Source organism: Aotus nancymaae, unplaced genomic scaffold (assembly GCF_030222135.1).
Source record: "Aotus nancymaae isolate 86718 unplaced genomic scaffold, 86718_ANA_hifiasm-v0.15.2.pri h1tg000002l, whole genome shotgun sequence".
Classification (NCBI taxonomy): Eukaryota; Metazoa; Chordata; class Mammalia; order Primates; family Aotidae; genus Aotus; species Aotus nancymaae.
This window is the reverse complement of record NW_026988413.1, coordinates 6,791,784-6,805,728: the sequence shown is the minus strand read 5'-3', so window position 1 is coordinate 6,805,728 and position 13,945 is coordinate 6,791,784. Positions and strand designations below refer to the sequence as shown.

General features: G+C 37.9%; 1 protein-coding gene across 15 annotated transcripts in view; it reads right to left on the bottom strand.

Annotated features, from left to right (window-relative positions):
• The window catches only part of KMT2C (lysine methyltransferase 2C), a 303,740-nt gene that overhangs the window by 22,792 nt on the left and 267,003 nt on the right, over nt 1–13,945 (bottom strand). For 12 of the 15 annotated variants that reach the window (XR_001105806.2, XM_021665228.2, XM_064369600.1 and 9 more), the window contains 5 exons: nt 12,767–12,830; nt 10,721–10,953; nt 6,199–7,917; nt 2,514–2,726; nt 1,396–1,560 (listed from right to left, as the gene is read on the bottom strand). Coding sequence is in view for 14 of the 15 variants with exons in the window: in XM_021665228.2 (XP_021520903.2) it covers nt 1,396–1,560; nt 2,514–2,726; nt 6,199–7,917; nt 10,721–10,953; nt 12,767–12,830 (2,394 nt within the window). In the remaining variant the exon portion in view is untranslated. The remainder of the gene's footprint in view (nt 1–1,395; nt 1,561–2,513; nt 2,727–6,198; nt 7,918–10,720; nt 10,954–12,766; nt 12,831–13,945) is intronic. The other 3 variants (XM_021665230.2, XM_012442857.2, XM_012442824.2) reach the window with 2 other exon arrangements.

Here is a 13,945-nt window from a genome sequence, read left to right as displayed (position 1 = left end):
TTACTTTTTTTTTTTTTCTTTTGAGACAGAGTTTCACTCTTTTGCCCAGGCTGGAGTGAAGTGGCATGATCTCGCCTCACTGTAACCTCTACCACTTGGGTTCAAGCGAATCTCCTGCCTCAGCCTCCTGAGTAGCTAGGCTTATAGGCACCTGCTACCATGCCCAGCTAATTTTTGTATTTTTTAGTAAAGGCAGGATTTCACCATGTTGGCCAAGCTGGTCTCGAACTCCTGACCTGAGGCGATCCACCCACTTCGGCCTCCCAGAGTGCTAGGATTACAGGTGTGAGCCACCGTGCCTGGCCATCATCTTTTTACATAAGTAAAAAGTGAACTGAAGATGTCTTAGGCTATCATAAAACTGTTAGAAAAATACCAAAAGTTAAACTCGATTTCATTTGATATTATTTTAATAGTCTAGGAATTGGACTGGGCACAGTGGCTCACACCTGTAATCTCTTTGAGAGGCTGAGGCAGCAGGATAACTTGAGCTCAGGAGTTCGAGACCAACCGAGACAACATGGCAAAACCCGTCTCTACAAAATAAATACAAAAATTAGCAGGGCGTGGTGGCACACACCTATAGTTCCAGCTACTTTGTAGACTGAGGCACTAGAATTGCTTGAATTTGGGAGGCAGAGTGCACCACTGCACTCTGGCCTGGGTGGGAGAGTGAGACACTGTCTCAAAAAAAAAAGACTTTAAGAGTCTTGGAATTAGTTGCAATTAATACTTACATTATTAGATAAGACACATTTAAAATTGCTTAATTTCATTTTTAAAGTAAAATACTAATTACCTTTTAAAAAAATCCCCACCATTTACAGTGATTTTAAATTCATTTTATGAGTTAATAAAGGTTATAAGGAAATAAGGATTTCTTCTACCATGAAAATATGTAATAGATATTTCTCACAATTTATATTCTTAGTTATTAAAAAAACTTCAAATCCCAGCACTTTGGGAGGCTGAGGCAGGCAGATCATGAGGAGAGGAGTTTGAGACCAGCCTGGCCAACATGGTGAAATCCCGTATCTACTAAAAATAAAAAAATTAGTCAGGCATGATGGTGGGCATCTGTAATCCCAGTACTCAGGAGGCTGAGGCAGGAGAATCGCTTGAAACTGAAAGGCGGAGGTTGCAATGAGCCGAGATTGTGCCACTGCACTCAAGTCTGGGCAAAAGAGTGAAAATCCATCTCAAAAAAAAACAAAAAAAACTTCACATGTCTGTGCTAGAAATACTTCACCAGGTAGAATTTTAACCCTGTAGCTGAAGTTTTAATAAAACTTGGAAGATCAGATGTAAACTAGGTATAAAAACAAGACAAGCTCCACCAATTCTGACACGTTACCCAAAGATGAAGGAAGTCAACACCTTGGCAGAAAAACATACCTTGTAGATCAACTGAGAATAGTAGTCCGAAACCCCTTCCAGGGTAGCACTGCCAAAAGCTCCTAGAAGTCGATTCCCACTATTAAATTGGCCACTGCCATAAGGAAGAAAGTGCGCAAAGTTCACTCCAATGATTGGTTCCATTAGAGGGAGCAGAGAGAGCTGCTATTAAAAAACATATTTAAGAGTAATGTACATGATAAAAATAACTCAGTGTAACTCAACTTTCTAAGACTCGAAGCAACTTTGTTGAATAAGGCTTGAGAAAAATGAGACTTAAAATTTTCAAGTATCAAAATGTTGGAATAAGTGACAGACTACAGACCTTTGAGACTTAAAAATAAGCTTTGTTCTAAATGGACGCTGCCAGGTGTCTAACAAGAAAAACATATTTATCTTTGCTCAGCAAGAACCAGGGCATAAACTGAGGCTGGGTACCACCAACAGCACTATTAGTAGCTGTCTCCCACTTCTATAACAACTAAAAAGGTTTAAGAACAGAATTTACAGTGCATTTCTTTGGATCTAGAGCCACAATTAAGCACTGAGGACAGTATTTTACTGAGGCTACTCCTTGACTATCACCTATGAATCCACCTGTATTACCATAAATTTCAGGTGCCAATAGGATATAATGTAATTTTGCTTGGAAAAAGTCTATTATGCTCCTTGTCCAGGTATCTTTTATCCCAGTAACTCTCAACTTGAATTAGGAACTTATCACAATAAAGAGACAGTTTTGGTTGAATAGGGTTGAAGAAGCATTTGATCTCTAGTGTCTTGACTTTTTTTTTTTGAGATAGAGTCTTGCTCTGTCACCCAGGCTGGAGTGCGTAATCTCGGCTCACTGCAACCTCCACCTCCCAGGCTCAAGTAATTCTCGTGCCTCAGCCTCCCAAGTAGCTGGGATTATAGGTATGTGTCACCACGCCCAGTAGATGTTTGTATTTTTAGTAAAGATGGGGTTTTGCCATGTTGGCAAGCTGGTCTTGAACTCATACCTCAAGTGATCCACCTGCCTTGGCCTCCCAAAGTGCTGGGATTATAGGCATGAGCCACTGCCCCCAGCCTATATCCTTTAATTTTTAAAGGGGCTGTTATAAATGACGCACTCTCACCTGTTTCAAGTGGGTAAACGTGTCAGTGCTAGAGTACATAGCTTGTTTCTCCTCTTCATCCTTTTTCCTTTTCTTTGAGCGAGGTGCTGCTTTCTCACCCGTCCTCGGAGTCCGTTTGCTTCGCTGTTTCTTGGTTTCACTTCCTCCATCTGTTTTTGCCAGCTGGTTGTTGCCACATCCAAAACCACCTTGCATTTGAGCCCCCAAAGTTTGCTAATGTAATTGGAAAGGTTAAAAATCAAATGAAGAACTTGCACATTTGGTTTTTAGTTCATGCTACTTCAGTGCCAAGCTATGATTCATCATCCTAACATGCCACTAAAAGTTATTAAGTAAGTAGGGAAGATAGAGTGGTGTCAAATGCTGTTTGATGAAAATACCATACTTTTCTTCAAACATTATTCTCAAGTATGGAAATCAGTAAGCTGCAAAGCTTAGGCAAAGAGCAGAACTAATAAGTAAGGCCATAGCCCTTTCTGGCAAAGCATTACCCCTGCCGCTAACCTCCCCGGGGCTGGGGAGCCCCTTATTCCTGCTCACTGACTGCAGAAGGGAAGAAGATGAGATGCTTGTAGATGGCTATAGGAGCCTCTGCATAGTCATCTTGGGGAGTTATTTTTGGTTCCCCTTAGGAACTAGTGAAATATGAGGTGTACTGAAATAATTCACCGGGTCCAGAAAAGCTTTATAGCCTATGCATCTTAGGTGAGAGAACAGCTAGCACCAGACAGCAAGAAAAAGAAAAAACACCCAGTTCTTCAAATTAGTTCACAACCATATTTGACTGAAAAACAATGGCCACATACTTAAAAGTCAATGTGAGAGAACCTAGTTTATTTTTATCATTACAAAGTGAGAATAAGTCAAGCCCTGAAAAGGCCTTTAAGGATAGTCCTATCAATACTTTAAAAAACAGGAATATTTTCAGGCTCCATTATTTCTAAATTTAACAAAAATACTTTGCTATAGACAATTATAGTCACTGAACTTACCACAGTAAATTCTGCATTGAATCTTTGAGGGTTCTGAAAATTAGTTCTGAAAATTTAGTTATATTCTAAATAGTTTAGAGCATGGATGACAACATTTTTATGTAAAGGGCCAGATGGTAAATACTGTAGGCCTTTATAGGCCATACAGCCCCTGGCATAATTACTCAACTCTGCCACTGAGTACTTCAAAAGCAGCCATAAACAATTTATAAATAAATGAGCTTGACTGTGTTCAAATAAAACTTTTAAAATTCACAGACATACTTGAATTTTGTGTAATTTTTATGTGTGACAAAATATTACTCTTTTTTTTTTTTTTTTTAAAAGACGGGGTTTCACCATGTTGGTCAGGCTGGTCTTGAACTCACGACCTCAGGTGATCTGCCCACCTTGGCCTCCAAAGTGCTCGGATTATAGGCGTGAGCCACCACGCCCAGCCATTACTCTTCTTTAGATTGTTTTCAACCATTTAAAAATGTAATAGCCATTCTTAGCTCATGAAGGGAGGTGAAAGCAGGCTCAGACTGCTCATCTCCAGGCTACATCTGTGGTTCTCAAGGGGAGTCCCCAGGGTGGCAGCAGCATCTAGGACCGATTTAGAAATGCAGATTATCTGGTTCCACCCAGACCCACAAAATCAGAAATGCTGAGGCTAGTGCCCAGTAATCTTGGTTTAACAAGCCCTACTGGTGATCCTTACACTTACAGTTTTGAGAATTACAGGTCTAGAGCAGTACTTCTCCACCTTCAGATGCATAGGAATCACCTGGGGATCATGTTAAATCACACACCCTGGCCGAGCGCGGTGGCTCAAGCCTGTAATCCCAGCACTTTGGGAGGCCGAGGCGGGTGGATCACGAGGTTAAGAGATCAAGACCATCCTGGTCAACATGGTGAAAACCCCGTCTCTACTAATACAAAAAAAAATTAGCTGGGCATGGTGATGCATGCCTGTAATCCCAGCTACTCAGGAGGCTGAGGCAGGAGAATTGCCTGAACCCAGGAGGCGGAGGTTGCGGTGAGCTGAGATCGCATCATTGCACTCCAGCCTGGGTAACAAGAGCGAAACTCCGTCTCAAAAAAAAAAAAAAAAAAAATCACACATCCTGAGAAGCAGGTCTGTGGCGGGAGATTCTGCATGTGTTACAAAGCTCCCACCTGATGTGGATTCTGGGGCTCCCCAAGGACTGCATTTTGAGTGTCAAGAACCTAAGAATTTCTTAATTGACATATATATATATATATATATATATATATATATATATATATATTTAAATCACAATAGATCACACTTTAATTGGGGGGGCTAGTTTTTAAACTTGACATGTGGTTGTTCCTCATGTTATTAAACAGTCTTATATAGCACAATTTTTTTTTGTTTACAGCACAAATTTTAATATAAAGATGCTTAACATGTAGTCTACATTATTCAAGGAGCTATTTAAATAATATTAAATGGTACAACAGAAACTGCTATGTGAAAGCTCATGGGCATCAACATATATTTGAGATTGGGAGAGGTGAGAAAGGTATCCAAAAAAAGATGATTCAAAAGCTGCATTTTAAAATATAAAAATATATTGGCCAGACGTATATAAGAAGGGAGAGCAGAGCAGGGAGAAGCAGCAGCGTGTGGTACACACAAAAAGGTAAAAGGACAACTGCAAGTTACTCAGTACTCCTCAGGGCATAAGATGTCTTGGAGAAAAGTGGATGGAGACTGTGCTGGAGAGTTGGCTGTATTTACTGGTGACAAATGTAACTGGAAAAGCGTAACCACTAAAACTTACAAAACTTACACAAATCGATCAAGTCAACGCCGAATCGTAAAAAGATAAGCTTCATTAACAATCTTGAAATTGAAAATTTGAGTAACTAAATATATCACTCCACCCTTACTTAATTAAAATATGAAAATAAAATCCAATGTGAGAAGCAGTCTAGTGACAGCTTTATGAATGCCCCGGTAATGGCACTGTACTTTCTGAAAGATACACAGGCAAGAGCTATTAAGCAGACCAATTCCCATGACTCAGAAACTCTAGTTTTGGAGTTTTGGAAATATCTTAATGAAGTTAACTAAAGTAAAGAGGAAGGATTCTTGTAACGGTATATTTACAAGTTAGCTCTTCATATAAATGGGGAAAAAAAGCAAATTCAATGTTAATAACTTAAACTGATAGAAAACTGATACATGGAAAACTATAAATATAAAATAGTATCTACATGTAACATTACATTAAGTATCAATACAACATTGTAACACAATAGGTTCCCAGTATGGTATCCCTAAGAGTGCCAAGTATGTCAATAGAGGTACATGGGCTATCCTCTACATTTTAAAGAGGTTAATGGAAATTCTGCATTTATTTACAATAAAGTACATAGACATTTACTTACTTCTTTAGTTATGTCAACTCAGTGTGGTAATAACCAGTTGCTACACATCATGCTATATATGAAATGCAATACATGTCTTTGCTTTTTAAAAAATAGTAAACAAATTATTACTTAATATAGTTTAAATGTAAGTAAAAACAAGGGTTCCCACAGAGGTAGAAATGACAAAAAATGGTCCTTAGGAATAAAAAGGTTATAGAATAGTGTGGAAATTAATGTAATTGTTGGCACTAATCTGCTGTAAGTATAATTTAAAGCAAAAGAAAAAAGTTGTTTTTATGATTTACACTTACCAATCCTTCAGCTGGGTTCTGCTTCTCAACCAGTTTATTATCCTTTGTACAGTCATCTTCTGAACGAACACTGCCCTCAGGTTTTTGATTCAAAAGAAAAGATGCCTTTTTATTTTTCAACAAGTGTTTCAGAAGTTCATTCCCTGAGTCTCCTTTGGCAGCAGGGGCCCCAACAGAATGAGGAGGACTCTGTGCTGAGGAGACAGGACAGGCTACAGCATTTCCTTCTACCTTACTACCATTCTGTTCCTCCAATTTAGGCTCCTCTTGGCCCGGGCATGACTCTGTCTCAGCCTTTTCCAGTTTTATCTCTTCTACTTTGGCAGGGGTTTCCATGGAGGGCTTATCTACCTCTGAATTTGCGTAAGTCTGTTGATTTGGAGTTGCTTGTGAGAAATCACTATTGGGCAGTTTGTTCTCTAATTCTGTACACAGCTGGCCTGCTGAAATATTGGGAGTGGATGGGCCTGCTGGTTCTACCAACTCTTGCTCTGCCTGTTGAAGAAGCTCACTGGGTGTGCTCACTGCAGGAGTAGAGGTAGTTTCTGAGATGCTTGGAGTTGGTGGAGCAGTTATATCTGAATGGGGAGTTGATGGAGCCTTGGTGGATTCTGCATCATCATCTTTTTTCTTTTTTCTTGTTCTTTTCTTTTTCCCTTTTTCCTCTGGGATTATATCAGAATACAACTGAATGAGAGATTGGGCTGATCCCGGAAAACTTTGTCCATGGGTTACACTAGGGTCTTGGCCACATGGGAGACTGCTATTAGCTACTGGAGGTGCCGCTGGTAAAGCAGGTGTAAAAGAAGGCCTCACTGGGGACTGCTGGAAGCTGGTCCCAGAAAGATTTCCATGTCCCTGCTTAACAGAAGAAAAATTTGGGCTTCCAACAGGGATTGATGGTGAATCAGGAACAAATGAAGGAGGTCCTACCTGCCTTCGCTCATTAGTTTGCATGAAAGTTTGAGCAGAGGGTGAATTAATTGATCCTTGTTGTATATTCTGCTGCTGTAAAACCTGCCCTATTTGCTGCTGGTGTTGTGGAGACTGCTGAAGGGGTCTTGGAGGCTGCATGAAATCACAAGGTAAGTCAGAACTGTAGAAGGGAATCTGGGACACAGATGTCCTACTACTACTTATCTCAGAGCCCATCATGCCATGCTGCTCCATTTCCATCCTCTGCTGCAAAGCTCTTTGTCTATCTACCTCTTGCATGAGTTGGATTCGTTGTCTCTCTTGCTGTTCTCGTAAACGTTCCTTACGTTCCCGTTCTTGAAAACTTTCACTAAAGGGATTGTTGTCATCAAATTCTACCCGAGGTGGTGGTCCACTCTGTGGATTGGCATTTGACACTGTTCCTGGGGCTGATGTACACGTTTTTAATGGTAATTGGGCAATTGGGGGCTGAATTCTAGGATGATTGAGAGGAAGGTGAGCAGAAGCACTGTTGGGTTGCCATCCAGGTAAACTGGGCATTCTAACAGGGCTAGTATGGCCAGAAATAACTGCTGTGTGCTGCTGGTGCTGAAGCTGCTGTGGCACCATGGGAAAGGCGGGTTGGCTCATGGTGGGTGGAGTGGCACCTGGAATTAGGGGTGGCTGGGGCTGGACACCAGGCATGAGGGTAGGTGGGGCCATTGCACATTGTTGCTGTTGTTGCTGCTGTTTGATCCGATAATCTTCAATCAATTCAGCATGTTCTTTCTGTTGTTTACGAATCTGGAATAACAAAATGCATCATTGCTCATTTACATGTAGCATAGGTATTGAACTAAAACACTGGCTGATGACTTTGGTTGAGGTTATAGATAGGGCAGTTTGGTCCTGTAGAAGCAAATCTATTTTGCTTGGGCAAGTGCAAAAATCACAAAAAAACTGAATTGATAAGCCTTAACTAAAGACTGTCAATATCTTTTAACAACAGGATTTTTATAAAGGTATCTGTAAAAGTTCTTCACATATGAAATACTGAAAATATTTCTGTAAAGTAAGTATTAAAATCTAATGGTGAAACTCATATATACTATTTATATTACACATCAAAAATACAAAACAATAAACAAAGGTTTCACAGGAAGCAGTTAATTTTGATGTCCTAGAAATTACATTAATACACAATGTTAGAATAACAGACTTAACTCAAACTTTAACCATTTAAATATGTTGATTTGATTTCTTAAACATATAAATTGTATAACATTTTAAGACAAGATGAATTACCAGCACAAATATCACAACCCCCCCGCAAATTAAAAAGACTAGATTTGTATAACACTTTGAATCTAATGGGTAACACTCAAATTACAATTTTTGAAATCTACACAAGCTCTGAGGTAATATTTTGAATAGCTTGTAAACAATCTCTTAATATAATGGCTGACTAATATCAATTAATTAATTAATTCCAAAAACCTTTGTGTTCCAATGTGCTCAATACTATAGACCAAATATCAATCAAGATGCACTCTGTTCTAGAAGATCACACCATCTCATTCAACAAGCTATGGAAAGGAGGAATGCTAAATGATGTGTTTATTTTTCAACATCATTCAATTTTTAGATAAATATTATGCTAATATACTAAACCAGGGGTTCTAATAGTTTTTCAATGTTTTTTCTTGGGTTCCCCAAGTAGACTAATATTTTCTGCAAATAATGGTATTTGATCTCTTCTTCAATAGTTGTGTAACTCCTATTTTATTTCCTTATTTTTCCTGGCCGGTTAACTGTTTAGAAGTAAGAAATTACCATTGGTTGGTGAAGTCGTAAGAAAGTACAGAAAGCACCTACAACAGTATCTGGGATACATAAAGTGGTCATCCATGTCTTTCCCATGATATTTTATAATACTTTTTTAAAACATTACCGTCAACTGCTTATCTTGATATGACACTGGGTCTTTGGCAGAGTAGATTAAAAAGAAAAGAAACCTTGTATTCTGGAATAATCCTAGTTTTTAAACAACTGGAATTATAATCACCTTATTGTTGGTATGTTATTGTGGCAGCTGTGGTTTGCAGTTAAGATACCTGAATCCAAATCCCTTATCTAATAGTTAGTTCTGAGCAAACATATACAATAGTTTTTTGGTTTTTTGTTTGGTTGGTTTTTTTGAGACAGAGTTTTGTTCTCGTTGCCCAGGCTGGAGTGCGATGGCACAATCTCAGCTCACTGCAGCCTCCGCCTCCCAGGTTCAAGCCATTCTCCTGCTTCAGCCTCCCAAGTAGCTGGGATTACAGGCACCCGCCAACATGCCTGGCTAATTTTTTGTATTTTTAGTAGAGACGGGGTTTCGCCATGTTGGCCAGGCTGGTCTTGAACTCCTGGCCTCAGGTGATCCACCTGCCTTGGCTTCCCAAAGTGCTGGGATTACAGGCATGAGCCACCATGTCCAGCCACATGTACGATGTTTATAATCTCTACAATCAATCAGTTTGTAAAATGGTGATAATACTAACCTCAGAAAGTTACAGATAAGACAATGTAAGTGGAAGTGCTTCCTAGAGTATTCATTATAGAGAGTACTCAAATTTTTTTTTTTGAGATGGAGTCTCGCTCTGTTGCCAGGCTGGAGTACAGTGGTCTGATCTCAGCTCACCACCACCTCCGACTCCTTAGTTCAAGTGATTCTGCTGCCTTAGCCTCCCAAATACGGGACTACAGATGCACACCACCACGCCCAGCTAATTTTTATATTTTTAGTAGAGACAGGGTTTCACCATGGTGGCCAGTCTGGTCTCAAACTCCTGACCTCAAGTGATCCACCCACCTCAGCCTCCCAAAGTGCAGAATTACAGGCATGAGCCACCACGCCTGGCCTGAACCTAAGTTTTTAATTTACTTGGGTAAATATACCTAGGAATTGGCTCTGAATCCATTTTGCACATTATTGTTTTATTTTAAATAAAATTTTTACATGTTTCTTCTTTTCCAGTATATTATCCAGTTTGAAAATTCTGATAAACATCTGGTTTATAATAGAAGATAATGGCAAAATGATTTCATTTTTCTGGAATGAGTCCTTCACATAATATACACCAATGTATTTTAAGACCAAAACATTAGGAAATAATAGTATCAACTCCTAGTAAACAAAAATACTTCCTGGTTCCCCAATATTTGCTCCCAACTAAACCCAGTATCTCTCCATGAGCTGAGTCCTCAGTTAAGTTGAATACTCTCAAATGATGTATTATGGTCTTTGCGGTGATTTCTTAGTGCAGAAAAAATAATAATGTCTCCAACTATAAGAAGGTTGAAAATAGTTCTTCGAAGTCGAAATTATGAGACTCAATCTCTTCTCTATCATGTATTTAGTATGTTCTGTGACCATCACTCTAAGCAAAGGACTGGAGCTGTTATGGCTCCAGTTACTAAGAGGTCTCAGAGCTGTCACTTTTTAGCAATGTATTTTTATATATCATTTAAAACTAGTCAAAAAAAAATCACTAGTCAAAATCACTAATGAATGACATTAATCATTAATTGTTTGTAGTTTCTATTTTGCAAACCTATTTATTACCTGTTCTAGCTGTTTCTGAACCATGCTTTGCTGCTCAGTAACATGCTTGAGTTGTTCTGCATCTTCCTCTGGAAATTCACGCCCAGCTTTCTTGGCAGTACGTTGTTTAGCTGAAAGAGCCTTCTTAGATTTTCTGTGAGCACCAATTTGTTCTTCAAGATACTTCTGCTGCATCTGAAGCAACTGTTGGGTCTCCTGGAGCCACTCTTCATACTGCTTACGCTGTGAATCATCTGAGGAAAAATTAAAATTTGTGTTAATTTTCTAAACAGTTCAATATTATAAGTTACATAAATCTATTCTGTAAGGAAGTAGTTTCACCATGACCATTTAATAGAAAAATTGAAAACACTATACTAAATATTAGACCATTATATAATGATAAAATATCAGATCTTATAAAAATAGTTAATTGAGAAAGTCAGAGAATGCACATTCTTATGATACTGGTTAACTCAGCACTTATAAATATCACAAATCCAATCTTGGAAAAGCAGAAGACTTATGTAATGGAATTCTCTTTTTTTTTTACTAAACAAATTCTCTACCCTATAAGCCAAATTACATACTAAGGTATATATGCATTTTATGAATAAAACTTCACGTATTTTGAAGAGACAAAGACATATTCCATTAAGGTCTAGCACACAGACTAGGAAATCACTTCCTAAATTAATTTTCCTGAGTTTGATAAGTTCTTTCCTATTTCTCAATAATGGAAAAATATTCTAAACGGAGAGGGAGGGAACCCAGAATGCTTTAAAAGGGAATAATTTAAAGTCTATGACTTATAAAGGAAATCCGTAAGTTAAAAACATTGGTAATTATTATTAATTCTGTAATTTATATTTTTTAAAATAAGGGGAGGGAATAGTTAACCAAGCAAAATATTTTCTACGTTGACAACTGCCATTAATTCTCCCCAAATGGTAATCTCTCTCATTTTGTACCAATATTCTCTTCTTTATTCTTTAAGGGCACTTTACTTGATTGATACCAAGTCCAAGGTGGGGGGAGGGGAAAGTAGTCATATGTAGTGAAATTCTGAATATACCTTTTTGACTCACTATGAGACAAAGGAATGAATAAATACATTTCTAAGGACATTCGATGATAACATCAATGATAACAGAATATTGTCATACATTAAGAATCCAACCAAAGTCAATGGGCACAATAAAGCCAGAAAAAGCCAGTTGGTATAGTCGTTTACTTGTTTTTAATGCAAATATGTATTCAAATTATAGTAATAATTAATGTAGGGGGAATTTTAAAGGTTAGACTTTGGGTTTGTTCCTAAACCCAGAAGTTCCAGTACATGTATGAACTTGAAATCTAGTCTACTAAATTTGAAGGGCATTTTTTTAAGAACAGGCTTTTTCACAAGATTTCAGAAGTTCTGCTTCTGGTAGAATGAGACCTACCGCAAGGAAAGCCTTTCTGGTTTCTGGAACCAGGAGAGCAGAGGTGAGCAAAACGAAAAATAATGGTGAAAAAAAAGTTAGCTAAACAGTCTGAAGATTTCAGAAAGGTTCAGTTTGGGGAGAACTTTAAATACTATCCTGAACCACCTTGGGACCCCTGCAGATAACTAGAAAGGATTCAGGGGCACCTTGCATACCTGACCTTCACACCATGCTGCTAACCCAACTTATTGCTAAGTATATTCCCTTTGTTTTTCCCATTTAGTGTCCTCGTCACTTAGGAAGACAGTTCTTAGAGAAAAACATGGCTTAATTCTATAGGTTGTAAAGTGCCCAATCTATATACAAAAACAGCAACAACAGTATTGAAGAGAATGGGGAAGATGTTTTTTCTGTATTAAAATACTTTTCTCTAACTATAATTCTTCATGCACAGTGAAAAAGGCAATGAAAACACACGCCTTGAAGAAGAGGTGCCTAATAGGACAGTGACGTTTAGTAAGACATGAGGGCACTCGGGCTTGAACTGGCGTACCTACACTCACTTCAGGTTTAGAACAGCACACATAGAGTGCAGACAAGCAATCCCCAGAAAACATTAACTTATTAGATTTATACTTACTGACAAAGCCTGGACCAAAATTTGGAGGATTAGGCCTAGAAATCTGATGTGTTATACTGCCATCCTAAAATAAGTAAAATTTACAAATATGTTTATTCCACATTTCAGTTCAAGGGGGAAAAAACTTTAAAAGAAAGAAAGAAAAAGAAATGGAAGAAAAAACCCTTTAATTTCCTAAGATATCTTTTAAAGCTTTGATTTTTATAAAAAGTAGAATGATCTTAGTGGTGGCAACCTAAATTTGAAAACTTATTACTATCTCTGAACTATTATACTGTCTAGATTTCGACTGAAAAACAATTATGCTTAAGGTAAAGAATTATCAGAAGTATAATACAGGGCAAATCAATTATTGCTAATAATAAGCTAGAGATCCACATTAAAAAAAAATTCTCACTTCTTGATGAAGTTTACCTGGTTTCTTCTTCAATCAAACACAAGTTCCAGATTAACTAAATGCCACTCCACAGCATGGTTATTTATAACAAAAATTAATGTCTCTAACATGCACAAATATAAAGAAAAATATGTTAATAAAAATATTAGTCTTATTTTCTACACGTGCCTGTAGTCCCAGCTACCTGGGAGGCCAAGGTGGGAGGACCACTTGAGCCCAGGTGTTTGAGGCCAGCCTGGGCAACACAGCAAGATCCTGTCCCTAAAAAATAAAAACTTATTTATTTAGTTTTATTTTTGAGTTAAAAGTATTATTTCTTCCAAGTGATTGAACAAGCAGTTATTAATCCCACAAGTCCCTGATAATCACCTGACAAATTAAGGTTGAAAAATGTTTATCCGGTTGTCACAAGTTCTCCTTAACATGAGCTGTACACAAGGTAATAAACTATACTAGCAGCCAGAATGTATTGAGTACAATCTTCACAATAATGCATAGCAGCTCGTTTAACATTTGACAGATTAGAAAAGAAGAAGTTAAAAGAATTTGCCCAAAAGTTGCACAGTAAATTCATAGTGGAACTAGAATTTCTTTAAAAAACTCAGCTATAAAGGCTATCCTTTTCCCATTATATCAAATGGCATGTTTCCTCTTTTAATAATGAGAAGGATATAATTATCAGCATATAACTGGCAGGTGAAGAAAGAAAATTCCAAAAGGACATATTCAACAGTAGGTAGTTCCCTTTTAAAAAAAAGAAAATCATCGACAAATATACTACA